The 19,754-nt window shown below is 40.3% G+C and overlaps 1 protein-coding gene across 3 annotated transcripts in view; it reads right to left on the bottom strand.

The window, feature by feature from the left end:
* NRG1 (neuregulin 1) overlaps window positions 1-19,754 on the bottom strand; it is a 483,648-nt gene that overhangs the window by 360,412 nt on the left and 103,482 nt on the right. The window contains exon 2 of one of the 3 annotated variants that reach the window (XM_071580242.1): window positions 5,235-5,301. The exons of the other annotated variants lie outside the window; for them this stretch is intronic. Within the exon in view, the coding sequence (XP_071436343.1) occupies window positions 5,235-5,283 (49 nt within the window). The 5' untranslated portion in view covers window positions 5,284-5,301. The remainder of the gene's footprint in view (window positions 1-5,234; window positions 5,302-19,754) is intronic. 3 annotated transcript variants of the gene reach the window in all.

The raw sequence follows: 19,754 nt of genomic DNA, 5'->3' as shown, positions 1-19,754 counted from the left end.
ACATGTAAGTCTGATCTTCCAGCACTGCAAGAAAGCTCTCTGCTTAAACCAAAGATCACTTCAGAAATGAGTAAATAAGACAACGGACAAAACACAGGGCTAAAAGTGAGAGATAGGATAGGGAGGGCAGTTCATTAATTGTCAGTGCAAAGAATCCAGTCTGAAAACAGAGGTACCCAAATTTTAGCTCTTCTCTGTGGCTCCTGGGAACCCAGTGCCAACGGTGGAAGAGTCACTATGTACAATACTGTCAGAAAACACAACTTTGTCTCCCCTGCTGCTCATGCAAAAGGAAAAATATTTTAGATAGGGGCATTCTGGTTTAACACTCCTGAGAAAGGAGCTGTCTTTGGAACAACTGTTTCAGTCTCCGATACTTTACATAGATTTGTAGCTGACAGATCCTACCATTACAAACAACATTACTGAGAAAAAATGAAGAGCTGGCACATCCATCTTATCTCTTTCAGACATAAATTTTTCAGATTGTGGGACATTACCTGAGAAAACATCTCACTGGCATCCACAGACTGATGAAACTATCACTGCTGGCAACTGGAAGTGAAAATGGCTCTCACAGCAAATGAACAGACACTGAGCAATATGAACAGTGAGAAATTGTTTCAAGAAGTAAAAGGGCTGTTGGTATTTCAGATTAGAAATTATGTCCTTGCCCATTTAGCACAGCTGTTAATAGTAATAGGAGAGAACCAGACATGTTTGACATCTGTTACTTGTTTTGAAGCATTCAGGAAAGAAAAGCTCCCAAGACATTCTACTTGTCTGTGCTACCACATATCCACAACAAAAGCAGCACCTGGACTACAATATTTTACCTACCTCTACAAATGCATATATGGTCATCTCACAGTTGCTTACCTTATAACTGGCAAAAAAAGCAATGTTGTTCTGGTCAGGCAAGCCTACTATGTTCTAAAATATATTTGTTTCCTATACCAACTTAACTGTTGCTTAATATGAACACTCAACACATGAATAGAATACAAAAGCAGATTAATACAGATTGTGTTAAAAATCAAAGAGAATGGAAAAGACATCTAACTTGCTGATGCACAGGCCATTTCCAGTTAGAGCTACTGTACTTCAGTACAACAAATCAATACTTCTTTAAAAGGATGTATTGGTACTTCTTTTATCTCTATAATCAAGGCTTTCTGGCATATTTCCTCCTTCCATCTGTATCCACTTTTTATAAAAATATACCAAGAGTAGAGAAAAGATTAATTCTTCAAATTTTAAGAAATCACTCATGTTCAGTTATGGATTCCACATGTAAGGACTGACAACTGCATGGGCAGGTAACCATCTTCAGTATTGTGACTTGGCCACTAGTGAAATGCTGTTCACCTGTTTTGCAATGGTTTTAAATCACTAGATGGCGATGTAGCAAGCAATTTTACAAGTACTGCTGATGCTCTTGGGCCAGAAAACTGTTTTTATACAAAGAAAGATAACTCACTTCAAGTGGAAGAAGTGAGAACAGGCAAAATGTAAGGAAAGAATGTTATATTTTACTTTAAGTGAACTGGAATAAAGGTTCCATTTAGATTAAAAATGAAGTAGAATATTTTGAGCCATTAGACTTCCACAAAGCCTGCATAAAAATAATATTTCAATGAAAGCTCTAATTTTTAATGGTCCTATAAGGAGTCATTAAGTAACAGAATTAAGTAACAGAAGAAACACTACCACTGTGACACAAAGTTTTCCTAAAGCAAGCTATGACACAATGACCCTATTCACTTGTCTGGCTCCTCTTTGAAATAAATATGCTTTAAAACTATTTTACCTTCAAAAATTCCCTCAGAAATAAGTGACAAAAACAAGATGAAAATGCAAGACACTTTAAGTCCAAAAATAACGTCTTTTTTTTATCTATTCTGCTAAAATTGGTATCGTTTAAGTGATGCCTAATTAAGGTTAATGGGATGACTCGTAGGCACTAACCACTGTCAATAAAGAAGGGTTATATGCTGACTTAAACAGCAAGTATTTGGCACCTATAATTTAACTGTGGGAAATTACTTGCAAGTATGGGACAGCAGATGCTGGCAGTTAAATGCCTCCCTGACATCCGATCCTGCCAGATCTCGGAAGCTAAGCAGGGTCAGCCCCGGATTAGTACTTGGATGGGAGACCTCCTGGAAAATGCCGGGTGCTGTAGGTTCTAGTCCTGAGGACTTCACTGGCACTGTCCAAGCTCACTCGGCCGTGGCAGATGGACCTCAGGACTTAAATGGTGGGGCCAGTTCTGCGCACGCTGAGCCTCACCTAAAAAATCCACTGCGCAGGCTGGAAGGGCACACCCACGTGGGGACAGCCCTTCCCAAATCTTCGTTCGCGAAGATGAGCCACACACATAAAACTGCAGAAACCTAAGACTCAGGAAAAAAGGAAGAGGAATGTGAAGCCCATTTCACAGCGGGAGATGCATACCTGAAGTTTAAGACAGAGAAAATGCTGATGGAGACTGAAGTCAAAAGGTAAATAATTCCACATAACTGTGTGTATCAGAGAAAGCTCCAACCAATTCAGTGTCTGCAGCTTCTGGGAGTTAATACTGTGACTTTTCCCCAAATGTACTGTGGCATTCCTATCTGGGCCATTTCAGGAATATGCATCAGCTAGGTTAGACATAGATCTCTGTCTGAAGACCAATGGCTTTGGGACACCATCTCTGAAGCAGCAGCTCCACATGTTATAGTACTTCTGGAGCACAGAGAAGCAGAAAAATTTTCTACAGCGGAAGTGGCCTGGGAAGTTCCCAGGACTGGATAATGAGGCGGGGGCATACTGTCCTGGCAGCATTCACTAACATCACTAAGAGAAGTCAAATGAGAAGGGCTGCTGCAGAATGGTTGAAGTAAAATAAGTTACACATGAAGCAGATGGCTTTAAGGAAGGACTTCCTGAGATGCAGCTTCTCTCCTTTTTGAAAGCCTGACAAAACACTTATTCCAAATTTTTTTTAAATAAATCCAAATGTGCTGTGTATGACCTGATTATTAATGTTCTTAGAGTCATATCCCACTCTATTGGCACCATTCAAATAGATTTTTGCCTTGAAGGCCATCTAGAAAACATGCATCAAGATAAAAATTTTTCACTGTCTTTTTGACAGTGAATGTTTACAGTTTTACCCAGGAAAAGAAGTTTTCAGCTCTGTCTTTCTCAGAGGTTTGTCAGTAGTTGTGAAGAAGAGTTCAAGAATCACTGTTCAACTCTATGTTGCATTATGCCTAGCCAGTTGTTAATGGCTGGTGCAGCTGAGTTGGCAAGCATTTTTTAAAAAGCCTTCTGCCAGGATTCAGCTGACTACTATGTTCACTTGATTAGGGGGAACAAACAGAGAAATGCAGAATCTCCTAAATGTACATATTTCGCACTTCACAGTCAAACCTCCTACAACATAAGTTCAGTTAGTGGAGCAACTCACGGTCACTAATATTTTTCAGTAGCTGAGGCTTCTGAAAAAGAAATTAAGGGCAACATCCTGCATGTCTTCCAGTTTAAGTGGGTTTGATCTGATAAGAGAGAATAACACTGAATTTATTCACCAATTAGTCCCACAAATGACTGAGGACTTCAGCATGCTCCTGGAACTTCTGGTAGAAATTTGAGAATCACTCCCCAATGCAGTATGATCAATCAGATATACAAGATACAAACACAAGTCTACTGTTTTAGAGCTACAAAAAAAAAAAAAAAAAAAAAAAGAGAAAATGTCAGGAAGGAAGGAAGGAAATGTCAGGAAGGAAGGAAGGTGCAGAGAGGTAGGACACAGACTGTCTGTGGTCCCTGTGTTTTCATACACAGAAACTTCACACCTCCTAAAATATTAGTACTCCAGAGCATCTGACTACCTTCCTTCCCACCAACAGTTTGCACACAATTAGACACAGAAGCCAGGCAGCTCTAGGCAAAAGGAGTCATCTAAGATGAGGTCAGAAACATGGTGGTTACTCTCTAGAGAAATAGTTAGGAATAGTTTGTGTGGGTGTAAAACCCAAATTGTCACCAAATCCCGCATCCTTGTGTTTTAGAAAGATGGGCAGTTGCTTGAATGTATAACAACACTGACAAAAAGTGATCCAGCTGAGCAAGAAATTTTGGGAGTCCCGGTTCCTCTAACACCCCTCTAGTCATCTCCAGGCAGTCATATCTTCTACATTACTATAGAATATAAGTGCTTCATAATTTTCTCTCATGAGTCTATGATAGCAAAAGAATTGCTAACTTTGTTCCCACATTTCTCAGTGATAGAAAAGCTTGAAGGTATTTAAATGCTGTTTCTCACATACAGATTAGACTAGAGGGTATCACCAATGTTAATTCAAAATTTGAATAATCTTGAGGATCTGAAACAGAATGCACAAAACCCGTTCAGTTTATATAAAAACTCTGGAGCTGGACAGAAAAACAAAACAAAATGAACAAACAAAACCCTTCAAATCACAATCACTAACAAACCCTAGAGTATTTTGATTCTTCAGGTGCTCTTTGACCACCATACTCTGAAAATGCATGAAGTCCAGTTGCCAGGACTGATTTCCACTACCTCATCTTGCTTCTAGACCAGGTTCACAATTTTTTGTGGCATGGTATGTCTCATCAGATGAAATGGGAGTCCAGTGTCTCAATACATCCATGGATCCAATTTTGTAAATTACCACCCCGACACTTTCTGTAGACGTCTGAGTATAAAATAGTTGCTGTTTTTATTTTTTCAGAATACAACTCATGCCTCTCAGTCCATTGTTTTCACTTTTAGTACAGTTGAATCTGCCTGACTTTCTTCTGTGTCAGAAACTAGAATGGAAGACATGGCAGTTTTCCAGAAATCTGTCAAAACAATAGAAATAGCAGGCATCTCCCAGACCTCTGCAAAAGTGATTTGGAGAGCTCTCAAATTACTTCAGTAAATTAAGTATTAATCATTTTTTATGATTTTTTTTTTAGTCTGGATAGGTGGGTAAGATATATAATTAGGATTGCACTTTTTCTCCCGACTTAACAAGATTCTGTAAATAACAATTTACCAGAGACAGAAAACCCAAGTCTTCATACAACCTTGTAACTTCTGGAAAGGAAGGGAAATGTAAAGGGGAGTGAAATGGGAAATCAGCTCCATTGATCCAACATGCAGAGATGAAATGTCTGTGGAAAAAAGCAAATACTGTCAAATATCCAACAAGGAAATTTTCTTTCCTTACCAGAGATGGGTGTTGACACACAGATCTCATAATACATGCAGTGATACATCTTTCAGCTGCAGGTGTACTGAAACATATCAAAAGGTTGAGATTTAACTCCAACAGGAAAAATTCTGTTGTCAATTATTTCCTTCTTAAGTCATTATTCCAGAAACATGGCGCTAGACAAGAAAAAAAGCCATAATCTACATGGCAACCACTGTGGTTTTCTGCACACATTTCTGTTTCAGCTCCTGGATGAGACTCACAGATAGCAAATGTATGTAGAACACCACTGACCCATAGATGATCTGGCATAATGGTAGGAAAATGTAGAGGCTGGATAAGGTATAGGACTTTGTGAGACCTTGAAACATTATGGGTATTCAATGCCAGACTAATCAACCCCCCAAAACTGTTAACAATTACAGGACACATGCTACTCACCACAGCTTTTATGGCTGGATCATTTCTTCCTTGTACATTTTCTGGAGTAGGATTCAGCCATAACAGTTCCTGATAATGGCTGACAACTTACAGGAACCATTAATTTCACAGCAACATAAGCATGCTAAAAAAGAAGACTATGTTCAGATGCTCAGCTTCTCACTGAAGTACTGAACAGCTTGAACTGATGTAGCACAAGTATGTCATTGTTAGGATTATATGGTCTAGTTACATTACTGGCAATACAAGTAGGAAAAAAAATGCACAGAAAAAGAGAAGGTGACTAAAAACTTTCTTCTCTGTATAGGTCCTCAGGGTTCATAAGCTTTGGAAAACACCATGACACTGTATACTGTCTAATTTTTCATGAGAACCTTCATCTATGTGCTCCTGGACTGGTATTTCTAGTAGTCCTAATCATCTTTCTTTGTCCTAGCTGATTATAAAAAAAAGACCTAAAACATACTGAGGGATCATATATCAAAATGAACACACTTTTCACTTTGGTACCTTGTTAACAAACTCCTGTTATTTCTATAGTCCAGCAGACGGATGCAAAGCCCTTCAAGACACACATTGTCACTATGGACTGACAGTCATGTACCAAAGCTGGCCAAAACTGACTTGTGGGAAAGGTGATTGTTTCTCTTCCAGCTTGTACAGCAAGTATGAGTCATCCAGAGGGCTGAGAGTTAGTTGACAGAGCTAATTAAAATGTGCTGCATGCACACCAGGCAGTATGATTCCCTACCGCTTATTCAAAGCCATTCTTCCAGCAAATGACAGAAAGTATGCACAACTGCAGTGCATACACCTGTCAGCACTGTCCAATTGGTTCTTTAAAGTATTTGTAGTGCCAAACAGACAATATTGATACTAGATCACTGATGATAATCGATCTGATAGGATGGAAACTAGACAATTAGAGTTTTTTCCTGAGTCTAACCTTCAGTGATTTTCCAGATCCTTTCATGATTCTGGGTTTAGCTACCTTTTTCTGCTTATCTCCTACCTCCGGAGTGGGACTAATCAGTGCTTTAATAAAAGAGAGTTCATTAAATCTGACTAAAGTCAAGAACTTTTGTTCATTAATTGCTTTGAAATTGTCCACACTGATTTTCAAGATGCTTGCATGCACACAGTTTATTATTCCACATTACGTACCTTGTCCTCTTTAGACAGTGATTTAGGCTCTTTCCACATATTATAAACACAAATATACCATTTGAAAAATAGGACGTTGTATGAATTCCCTGGCTTTTTTGTCTAATCATGATGGAATGATTTATGTCACCAAGAAACTGAAGAAATTAAAATTTTATAATCAATGGAGGTACTTTAAAACCAGCTTTTCATGAATCTTCAAGCTTATAATCCTTTCTTTTTCCCAGTTACCCTATCTCAGTATGGGTAGAATATACAGAAATTGGAAAAAAAAACCAACAAAAAATAGGGGAGATTATCTGCATAGCTGAATCCAATGGGGGTTTTTTCAACATTTCAATTTCCTACATTTTCTATTATAACTTTGGCTATAAAAGCCTAGTGTGTAAACATTAAAGGTGGATGCCTAAGACTAAGCACATCAACATGTCAAAAATATCTTCCATTGTTTTGGTTTTGTCTCTTCCTTATACTCAGTTCTACTTGCAAGAAACATTCCATGTATTTTTATTAGGAAAGAAAGACTTTTCTTTCTTTGATAAGCAATTTCTCCAAGATCCCTTTAATGGTAAATTCAAAGTTTCAGCAGGCTGCATTCTGGGAGCAATGCCAGCAACAGACTGGAGAATCTAGGGTAACTTTCAGTATCTCTTCACTCCCATATGGAGATAATTCTAAACAGAAGCAGAGATGTGCAATTTATAGTCACAGTATAGGCTTGGTCCCCCTCTGATACACAGAACCTGATCACCAAAGATAGCACATGCACCACCCATTTTTCTGCTGTGTTGCTGTTTCCTTGTTTTATTCAGACATCTGCCAGTGACTATTGGCCACAACTATAATAAGCTAGATATAATTTCTCTTTAAAAAGTGGTAAGTACAAGTCCATTTTTGGTTCAGATTACATACACAGGCTTAATGGGTGAAAAGTAGCTGCCATCAGCCAGGTTTACGAGAAGAGGTGTTGAATGCCTTCTCCTGGCAGTGGCACAGACTGGATTAGTAATGTGGACAACATTTCTCCTGAACAGGACACAAACAGGATGTGACGACCTCCAGAATTGTTCATTCCCTATCTCCCACTATACCACAGCTTGCTTGTGAAGAACATGAACAGGAAACCTGCAGAACTCCGCCATTGTCTACCACATGCCAAAACTCTTCCAGTGAAGTTCTGGTGATATTTTCACCTCCTGTGAGAAGCTTTAGTCAATTTCACTCTGGTCCCAGAGGGATGAAAAAGGGTCTAGCTTTCTCTCTCATTTGAACATGAAGTGCTTCAAAACTGCCTCTAGGCCAGGCCCCCAGCCAGACCCTAATATTTGCATCTGGCAGACACTCCTAGGTGTGCCTGTTGCTTTGCCTTTGTTGGTTTGTAGGCTAGCTGTACAGAGTTTGGTTACATGGCTCCTTCTCACTGTTAGTGATGGACTACATAACCCATATGGCTCCTGCACACCCCACCCCTGCCTCAGCACTGAGCAGCTGGGCAGTGCCTAAGGGGTCAGCATACTGCATCAACTGAAGCCACTCAAGAGACAAAGTACTCCACACCCTCCTTTTCCTGCAGGCTGCACAGCATAGGAGGGAGCAGGGCATAGATTTAATCCTCCTGGATTTATAATTTTCCTCAGTTACTGCTCTTTGAAGCCAGCCTATTTATTGTGCTAAACCATGTAGCTGTGCCTACCGATAGCAGATTTATCAGATACTGCTATAACATAATGCATTTTAATTTCTTTCATTGAAGTTATAGGGAGTACAGCAGTCTTGGGTTGAGGTATCCAAGCTGTGGATAGCTGTGAATATCCGAGCTGTGACATGAGTCACTCCCAGCAGAGCAAGAGAATACTGGAAGGTGCAATATATTTTTCTTCAGGAAAAAAAGAAATCAGCTTTGCTGGTCCATGGGAAAAACTTTCTGGTGCCTGTCTTAAATGTGCAATGAGTTGCACAGCTGCTGTGTCATGCTGATTTTAATGTGATTGATATTGGCTTAGCTTTAGAGGAAACCCTTCTGAGAAAAGATGAGGAGGGCTCAAAAGCCATACGAAGAAGAATACAGCCTGAGAATATAAACACATGATCTGGAATTCAAAAACTCTTAATAAATGGATAACTGTTAGCTAGCAGAACAATCCCTTCTTAATGTTTCTTCTGCTTTGTCTGAGAGAAACAAGCCTAACTATAAATTCCCTCTATGATTCTTAAAGATTGGCAAAGGCATTGTTCTCAGCAGAAGATTTAAGGGCTGCTGGAGAGCTCTGTATAAAAAACATCTCTCATCACACACTTTTCAAAATTAAGAAAGCCTGACCTCTTCCCTGTTGAAGTCATAGCAAACATCTTTCTTATGGTATTTCCTATTCAGCTTCCCTGTCATCAGACCCTGCAGTCCATTTGGGTCTCTCAGTCCAGGACTGAGAGCAGGTGTACCTCCAGGGACCACATGATTACCATATCTACCAGCAACTGAGGTCAGAATGCCTTTCACTGTCTGTTCTCATTGCCAGGAAAGTGAGAATTTGGTTTAAAGTCCGCAGAGAGTAATAGGAACTGTTTCACTGAAACATGGATTAAAGACTGAAATAGTGTCATTTTCATTCCAAATTCTCGAAAATAAAGAAAAAGCAAGTCTACCAGAAAAATGGGGGGACAATCAGAAAAATGCTGTTCTAGGCATGAAGAGAGGATAACTAAGCAAGGGTTATCTAATTATATAGGGATTTTGCTTATATGCCTTTCCTGGGACGCTTGGATTTGATTATCATCTCACCAATCTAGCATTCCTGTGCACAAGAAGTTTTCTGAAGCATCAGGCATAAATCTACCTTGCATACCACCACCACTATGATTAGGAAATGGACTCAAACCAGCCTCATTCCTGTAGTAAATATTACTCCAACATGTTCCTTTGTAGCAGGATTTATTCAGCAAATTAGGAAGATCGGTCCTTTGCAAGTAGATTCAACCACTTACAAGTACAAGAAGGCAGACAAGATACAAGCTGTGGCCATAGGCCAGAAAGTACATCCTGTTTCCACCCTTCCTAACCAGAAATATGCATCCATAACACCATGTTAGCTCAGCTCATTTTGGTTCTGGGACAACCAAAAGAAAATGCCATCTCTGAACTAGGAAACTCACTGACAAAGCATCCAGCAAAGATACCTCATGTCCCACATGGGCTTGAAAGTTATTTCCAGTTATTCTTCCAGCCTATTACCCTTAAGACATTTATCAAAACAAAGTCTGCATCACTTTATAACTCAGTCTGTCCAGTCAGTGCTGTTGGCATCCGGTTTTGCCCAGCAAATGCAATACTTGGCAGTGGTATGTGTGGCCTGCCAAGGCACTTAAACAGCTGCAGCAGCTGCTGCAAGTTGAAGCAGGAGAGCTGTAGTCCAGTGAGGGCTAATGCCTTGCAAACTGAGTATCTGTACAGATTTCTCAGTAGTAAGAACACAAGAACACATACTGCTTGTACACATTTTGTCTTCATTTAAAGAAAGTGAAGGCTGAGCAGCCAAGGCAGCATGTCACTCAGCATGCATGCAAGAAAACTGTCACAGGACAGGACACAATACAAAGCATTCCAAGTAGAATCACAGAATCACAGACTATTCTGGGTTGGAAGGGACCCACAAGGATCATTGAGTCCAACTCTTAAGTCAATGGCCCACACAGCGGATTGAGCCCATGATCTTGGCATTGTTACAACCAAGTTTTAACCAACTGAGCTGATCTCAGGGTCAACTCCTTGGCAAAAGGCAGAAGGTTTAACACATCTCTAAGTACAAAAAAGATCTTTCTTCTTATATAGTAGAGAGGAGAAGAATATCCCATTTATTTGTCACTGCAAAATGTTTACAGCAAGCCCCTTCAAACTGATCATGTGAAACCTGGAAAAATGCTGATAGATGCTTATTGGCTTCCATTAGTTAACATAGAGCAGTGCCATTTTGGACCAGCAAGGACTTCCATTGACTTCAGTGCTCAGCAGCTACACAAATGAAACTTTCAAGGCAGATTCTGAACTTATCCTAACAGATATTATTGACAAAGACTTTTGAAAATACTCAGATTGTTCCATCAGGTGGGATTTACACACACTGACACGTATGTATAGAAATAACTTGTTTGAGTTCAGACTTTCAATTAAATTAGCACTGCTTGTTTCCACAAGTGTATTTCCTGAGTGGTATCCTTTCCATTTTGTATCTTTTACATTAGCCTGAAAAGCTTATGTGGGGAGCTGTGAGAGTCTTGGTGGTCAACTTCAAGAAATATTTATAGGCTGTAGTTCTGGTATGGGTGATGCAGCCCCCCTAGGACTGATGACTGGATGACCTAAAGGTTCTGGTCAGTGCTCCTGTGTGAGCTGGACTACTTTGATGCAGATGATGTGTGTTTTACTTCCAGCTTTGTCAAAGAGTCCTCACAACACTTATCAGAGATCACTTTCACCTCGTTGTTTCTCTCTTTTTGTGTGTGTTTTTGTTTAGTAGGTTAGAGTTTTGGTTTGTTTGGATTTGGAGGGGTTGTGTGTGTGTGTGTGTGTGTGTGTGTTTAGTTTTCAGGGAGGCAGGGAGGGTAGTTTGTTGGGGGTTTATGTGTAAGTGTTTGGTTGGCTGGTTTTTGTTGTTGTCATTTTGGTTTTTTGATAACTTTTTGGGGGGTTGGTTTGTTCTGGAGTTAAGAAAATGTACGGTTGCTTTCCTTACACACAGACTCCCCAACAGCTGGGACAGTTACAGCTGCACTCACAGGAAAGATGCAATAGCAAGTGTTCAGGTATACACCAGAGCAAATATCCAGTAGAAATAACAGTGAAGACAAATATCTTCAAGTTGGTAAGGCTCATCTTACAGCTACCTTGTGATAAGTCCTAAAAAGTTGTGACTCGTATTAATTCATCTCAGCAACACCATCTAACATCCTGCCTTTTAAATTAGACTTTACTCCACCAGGAGTAGCAAGTCATTCTGGCCAGCACAGGAAGATAAAAGTATCTATGACTGTCAGCATAGGTATGTTTTCATGTCTGTGTGCTAAACAGGAGTGGCTCTTTTCTTGGAGCTGTGTGCTCCTGGGACTACTCCATCATGAATTGCATTCAACAATCTTTTCTTTACAGCACAGAAAATCACAGAGGGCAGAGAAGATCTGGAAAGCCATATGTCTATGTGTAAATAAAGTCAATTTATAAGAATAATGAGAAGAGATTATCAAAAATTCAAGGGAAACTTTAGCAGGAAACAGATTTCTCTCTTTAATCCCAAATAAAAAATATATTAAACACAAAAACACTGAGCCCTCCACACACATGTATATAAATTCGGGGTTGCTGCATGCATGCACATTTGTTGGATATGTGTGCACACATAAAGTTTTTAGAACTGCATGAGAAATATAAGGAGGCTGTAAACCAAGAAAGATCCATCTGAAGGCTGACAAACTGAAATCTACCCTCTTATCTGTGCACAAGACTGTTTCTATAAATGTACAGGATTAGAACATATGGATGGCCACTTTGAAGTAATGCAACACAATTCCAGCAGCCTCTAAATAAAGTAAGCATTGTAGCCATACTAAAGGTGACAGAGTACACACCTTGTTTCCCTTAAGCATTTATCTCCAAATAGCATGCAAGCAACACTACTGTGCTTGTGGTGCTTGGGGGGAAGGGCTATACTGCCTGTTTCTGATAGGGTTTGAATCACTTGTGCTTTTTCAGCATAGATAAATTTGCATAGGAAAAAAAAAGTTGTAGAACCTTCTTAGAGGAAGTGTATATGGTAATGCAATTTAAAGTGTTGCACCACCAGTGTTACGTAACCAGTGCAAAGACCTATTCAAAATATATATCTCTTAACCCGATCTTTGCATGTAAAGTTTGCTGAATGACTAGTTAAAAGAATCGTGTTTCACTAACTGGACCGTCCTTAGATTGGGAAGCTTTCAACCTGCCTTTTGCACAGGTGAGACCAATGTCATCTTGTGGCAATGAGTGCCAAAAGTTCATTATGTGCTGGGTAAGAAAGACCTCCTTTTAGTGTCACTGATTGTTCTCTCCTGGTTTTAAAATCTGAGCCAGATTGAGCAGAAACCTTGAAATATTTTATGATGTCCTGTTTTATTGACGGTTATCCTGTAACTGCTCTCTACCTCTTGCCTAACTCAGAATAGGGTATATGCAACCTCTTCTTGCAGCCTTGTCCTCACCTCTTGATTGTTTATATTGCCTGTTTGCAAACTCCCTCCATTTCAAATAGTGTAATTATGTTACAGGCAAAATTTTCCCTTTGTTTGGCACAGTTGCACTACTATAATTTCAGCCTAGTTTTACATACACTCTGTTCCTTTCCTTTTTTAATACTCTAGTTCTCTTCATCTGGAGTTATACTTACTACTGCACTGTGAGCTGTTGCACTGATAGCTATTCAGTAGCAAGGAACTCAGAGGGAAGACATCTCCCTCCCTTTTCTGTATGTTTCTATGATCTAGTCATCTATGGTTTCATTTCTGTCCCCAGTAAGTACTCATTTGTCTTGCACCTTAAAGGAGGAGAGAGAAAAGTGGAGGAAAACTCCAGACAAGATTAAAAAAAGTTACATTTGTATGGTAGAATAATGTCCTCAGAAATCCTGAATTTGTGAAGTAGTGTGTTTAAGACATTTAAGCCAAAAATTTAGGAATACTTTATAATTTTGGGAAAAGATAATTCAACCAGAGATGAAAAAATTGATATCATAATGTGTCGAGTTGTTAACCATTGTGGAACTCTGAGAAGCCACAAGCAAGCCAGGGAAAATAATCTTCATTCCGGGTGATTAAAAACTTTGCTGTCCTGGAGAAAGAGAATCTGTTTTAAATAAAACCAGTTCAGTTCCATGTGGCATGTCTACATTCCATACATGCACTCTGAGCTGGTGCAAAATAGGAAAGCTGGAAAAGCCTCTTTAAGTGTTTTAAAACACACAGCCTTTCCAGGAACAGATCCACCTGCAGGGATGGTGTGAGGGAGGGCTTTGACCAGGAAAGTCTCTTAAGTTCCCACATCAGCACTCCTGACTAGGAACACCTTCACAGCCCAGCATGAACTACAGTCATTTTTTGGTCTACTCAGATTTGGATTATCTTCATAGCTTCCTATGTGCACTTAGGCAAGAGTCTGGCACTACTCTTAAAGAAACTGGTGACTTCAGATATTCAAATTTATGTAGCAAGGGTATGAGCATTTGACTTGAACTTCAGCTCTAGCCAAAGCAGATTAAACCATTTTTCAACAGCTGGGACCTGAAGTGAAAGAACCTCTAATGTATCATAATGAGAAAAATCTCCCTGAGCTGGCTTCAGCTATGTACCAGACTTCTGCAGTCCTAATTGGTTTCACTGTGCTTTCAGGTCAGACCAGTCAGACCATAAGAGCAGGTCACCAGAAGAGATGTTCAGAAGCAGCTAACAGGGAACATGATGCCCAGGGGAACTCTTAGTGACATTACTGAATGTAAGATTCAGGTATTTTTGTGATTAAACCTTCATACAGACTTAATTATTTTAATACTTTGAAATCAAGAACTGAAACCCAGCTAATTAATGGCAAGTGTGAGTTGACTTATTCAAATCCCTCATGGGACAATTGTCTCATTTCATCACAATGATTTCATTAGAAAATGAAAATATATTACAGGAGAGCAGACCTGAGAATCTGAGAAACTCCTGCCAGAAGATGAGGTTGGTGTGTCATGGAACATTTTCTGCCTAGAGCAATTGCTGCAGCATCTTGTGTGGCAGTGCAGTCTCAGGAATAGGGGCAGACTTTGCAGACATCTCTCTGTGCTAGCACAGCCTAGAAGCTTCCTGTATGGGTGATGCCCCTGGTGTTCATGGACTTCTCTGCCCCTTAAGCCAGGTACTGGGATTTTAAAAGACAGAGGATTACAACAACAGTTTCATAGCCCAGTCTGTGGGTTTCTGTTCTGAACTCACCCAGATTATTTAGCATGGCAGCTCTGCTGAACACCTTCCTGTTCCTCCACCGCTCATGGCAAAGCAGTGCCTTTCCAGATAAAATATTGACAGTACAAGGCCATTAAGACTGAAAAAGTATACGAGAAGCATTGCCAAGAATTGTGGGGGAGTAACTGAGCAAATGGAGAAGGCAAAGCATCTGCTCTTCTGAGCAAGGATGCCTGTGTACCACAATGTAGGCAGTGCACAGCAGTTTTTCCTAAGTGTGAGTGAGAACATTGCTTTGAGGGCATGTTTTTCTGAGAGTGCTTTCATCAGTCCACCTCCCATTTACCCACCTAAACATCAACTACTTTCTGAACTCAGCAAAGCCCTCTGGACCCATTATAATAAGCAATGTCAAAATACTGACAAAGAAATTAATTTATAGACCATATATATTTCTTCCACAGTGGGATGCTCTTGTTTCTCCCCACACAGGTAAGTGATTACTGCAAATCTCTAAGTGTATGAGTTCTGTCCTTCCAGATGATGGGAGGGTTAGCACATTTACTCACTTCCCACATCATCTCTTCCTGGTCAGTCTTGTGGTTGACTTTCAGGGCATGACAGACCTGGGCCTATGAAACACATAACTGAAGCATAGTGGTCTGGACCAGCAAACAAAATCTCCACTGGGAAATCATCCAAAGCAGTGCAACACTAGTGATTGTCTTCGTAATAAGCACTGTTGCTTTTAAGACACCACCTGAGACTGAATGATTGAAATGGTTTTAAGTAAAGCCAAAGAGAGTACAAGTAAAGACACAAATTAAGACAAACAGATTATGAAAAATCCAAGCTAGGATGCCCATAAGAGCTAACCTGAATTCACAGACTACCACCTAAGTGTTACTGAGAGAACATGGCTAAAGCTCAGGAGTCAGAAAGATGTTGAAGAGAACTCTGTTCTGCAGCCATGCTTTGCAAGACACCTCACACAGTTTGTCAAGGCCACCCTGTTCACATGTACACACAACCCAGGCCAGTTGCAATGCTTGCTTTCCATGAAGAAATTCTTCTGGATGTGCAACCTGAACCATTGCAGTTTGAGGTATTTTCCTCTTGTCCTGTTGCTAGTTGCCTGAGAGGAGAGGCCAACACTCACCTCACCACAACATTCTTTGACATAGTTGTAGAGAGCTGTAAGGTCTCCCCTAAGACCCCTTTTCTCCAGGCTAAGCAACCCCTGCTCCTTCAGCTGCTCCTCTGTCCTAGTTCAGCAGGTGGGACCAGTTTATCACTGTGTGGGCATCACCAAAGCTATGTATTCTACACCCTCTATTCTTTTCTCATGAACTGTTAACAATGGACCACTTGCAGTAGCTGCCCAGGGCACACCTGACACATCAGGATAACTCCCTTCCAGCAAGTCATTAGCACCTCCACATCCAGCCTGAGGGGTCATGTCTTCTAATGGGCCATCAATGATTCCAAATACCCTATGACTCACAGAGCGAGATCACTCACTGTGTAACTTGCCACCCTGAGGGAGGTACTAGGCAGTCCCACCTGGACCTGAGGGGATATAATCTTGGGGGTTTAGGGACTTGTAGAACCACTCATCAGATTCAGAGGAGGACCAGAACCTCAACAAGAGGAGACCACCACTTTCAACCAGACTGCAACCACCACTCTTCACCAGACTGCAACTGTCAGCTGCACCAACAGGTTTTTTACTTCCTTTTACTTTGGACTTGGGGGAACCATGTGGGGTTCAGCACAGGGGCTAACAAACCCCTTTGTGTTTGTGTTCCAGGGTGCTGGGTCATAATTCTGGGGTTTTGTGGCTTAAAACCCGTTTCTTTTTGTGCCATTGCATTTACTCTATTACTGTTATTAAATTGTAACTCTGATTTATAATCTCTTTTGTGTTGGGTTAATTTCTCCTACTGGTTTACCTTTAAACCAGCACATCCTCATAGGGTTTATGCTCCAGACCCTTCCCCAGTTCCATTGCCTTTCTCTGGACATGCTTCAGGCACCTCAATGTCTTTCTTGCTGTGAATGACCCAGAACTGAACACAACACTTAAGGTGTGCCCTCAGCAGTACAGAGTACAGTGGACAATCCCTGCCCTGATTCTGGCTGGCAACACTGTTTCTGATGCAGGCCAGGATGCTATTGGCCTTCTTGTCCACCTGGGCACACTGCTGGGTCATGTTCAGTTAGCTGCTGACCAGCACTCCTGGGGTCTTTTATGCTGAGCAGCTTTCCAGCCATTCTTCCCCCAGTCTTTAGTACTGAATGGGGTTGTTATGCCAAAAGTGCAGGACCTGGCACTTCATTTTATTGAATCTGTTATTATTATGGAACGGAACTCTTGCACTACATTATTACCGTTCTTGTTAAATGTGCGCCAATCATCTGTTAGTATAGAACACTTCAGGAGAACAGCTGTTAATGACTCTGCTTTTACTTCTCACAGCATGATAAAATGAACAAATGACTAATTCAATATACCAGGTTTCAAAACCTGCACTTCTTTTCTGTGATGCAATCTGCAATATGGGAAGACCAAAGTCAGCTGAAAAGTGTTGCTTCTAACAAGAAGCATTGTAACCAGAAAGAATACATACATTTTCCTATCCTACTAACCTTCATGAAATATATGGGGCAAATGTTTAAAAAGACAGTTTTGTGAACATTTGCTGTAAGGTGCAGTACCTACAGGTAGGACTGATTCATTGCCACTGGAAAATCTGTGCATTGCAATATTGACCATTACAGCTTTATCTGAGACTCAATATGGGAGAGAAGCTTGACAAACAATCCCACCATAGGGAAAGCAGCACTCAGTTCCTCACTTATGAAACCCTTGAAAAAACAACAGGAGATATAAACAAAACCTCCAGGTGACATTATGTCCTTCTTTGGAAATACAGTATTTATGATGACCTGAGTTATGAATAGATGTAAAGCAAACAAAGCAATAATAATTACTCACATGATGCACTATATTTGGACCAGAGTTACCAGAACTGCAGGCACCAGTGCAGGAAATTTTTTCAGTCTTTACCTAGAGTTCTGAGTAATCTTGAAATATTTGAAATCAAGTAGATATCTTTGGGAAATAGGTCTGTATAATGTCTGTCATTATCTATCACTGAGAGGTACAGAGGATATGTAACCATGCAATATTGAAAACACAGGATAAGCCCAGGGAGCTACATCTCTTAACTGTCAGTTCAAGTGCCAGTTCATAATAGTTTGCAAATTTTCGTCACCCAGATCCCATATTCTACAAAAATATTTCTTCTCTTATAGCACCTTTACTGCTGCAGGGAAACAAAAGTATTGAAAAATCACATGGACAATGACAGGTGCAACAGAGCTCTTTTTACAACATGTGCTCAACTATTTCAAGCCATCTGACATTCATGCATCCAGCTGTCTTGCTGTTTTCTGGTTATTTTTGAAAACAGCACCATCAGAAAACATCAACACTCTTTCAACAGATGCTGACTTATTCTTCTACGTTGTGCCATCATTTAGGAGAGAAAGAACACTGACTATTTCTTCCTGGCTTTTGCATCTGCAGCTGAGATACAACTCAGATTACCTGCATCTGTCTTCAGAGAGCTATTGCAAAAGGTTGGACCGACAGTGTTCAGTAAAATGCTTTTCTTCTCTAACAACTGTAATTCACAGGAGGAGGAACCTCTTGAGGTTTAAGATTATGATGGATGAAGAACAGGTAGCATTACAGAGGAAGTAGAATTTTACACCATTTTTTCAGCAAACACTGCGAATGTCCTCATCTATATTTTTAGCCATTTATCCATTAACCTTGTAAAACAGCTTGGACAGGTCAGAGGGAATGTGTTCTGATTGAATACATTTGTTTTAGCTACAGAATGACAGTGAGATGAGAGAATTGAATAATGTCCCAAAACTAGGCTGCTTCAGAAGGTGTAGCTGCAGGTCAGTCTTGCTTCTTACACAGAGATTTTGCTTGTGTCACAGCTTTTCGTTTGTGACTCAAACAGTTGCAAAGTGGTGGTGCCATCAGCTCCTCTTTCCCTTTCCTTTTTCAGCTACAGAGCAAGCTGAAGCTCACAGGTGTGAAATCAGTCACTAAAGGTTACCGGGTGGAAAATCCATCTCTTGTGTTCCAGCCCACTGGGCCCACACCAGCCTCTTTAAAGCAGAGCAGTAATGTGGAAGAAATGTAATTCTTCTGCTTCCAACATCGACCAGGCAATGCCATAGGGAAGGCAAAGGTTGAACAAATTCACTTAAAAATTCAATAATTTCTTAGAAATAGGTGTGCTGGAGTAAATTCTTCAGATCTGTTACATGTGTAAATCATGATGGAAGTCTAGAAGTGCTAAACTCAGTAGCTTAGAAATCTGTATGCTCTTAACAGTATGAATTTTTTTTCTACTGATCTTTACAATTGGCTTTACAAAGTAGAGCAGCTACAGAGGAAATCTTGAAGAAATGGATTTTGTACTTTTTTTTTTTAGGTACTTCATATGGTCTAGTATTTTGTACAACACGAGCTTCTTTCCCTGGTTATAGCGACTTTCTCCATGGGCCAGCTGCTGTGGCAGCATTGTGAGAGTCATCAAATAGCACATCACCATGCTATGAGACCTTCTTTATCTCCTCCCAGGAAGACAATCTGTTTGTCCTTGCTGTGATTTACTACTCCAGTTGATGGTCCTTGGTGTACGTACACTGACTAGTGACAAAGTATTAGTATGTCAAACTGAACAACTTCAGAAAACTTCTTTTTTAAACTCCAGAGCACTTCTATGTGTAGCTCTCAGCATTTCCACAAACTTTTTGGTCCCAGGTGCTGCCCCTCTTTGGAGAGGGAGCATTCTATGGCATTTTCTCAAAGAGAGAGTCAATTCTCTCCTACAAGACCTGATGCCCAAATGAGATTTCAATCCCAAATAATTTTCA

The sequence above is a fragment of the Pithys albifrons genome, chromosome Z (assembly GCF_047495875.1).
Source record: "Pithys albifrons albifrons isolate INPA30051 chromosome Z, PitAlb_v1, whole genome shotgun sequence".
Classification (NCBI taxonomy): domain Eukaryota; kingdom Metazoa; phylum Chordata; class Aves; order Passeriformes; family Thamnophilidae; genus Pithys; species Pithys albifrons.
Note: the sequence above shows the minus strand (reverse complement) of the source record. Positions and strands in the feature narration are given on the sequence as shown.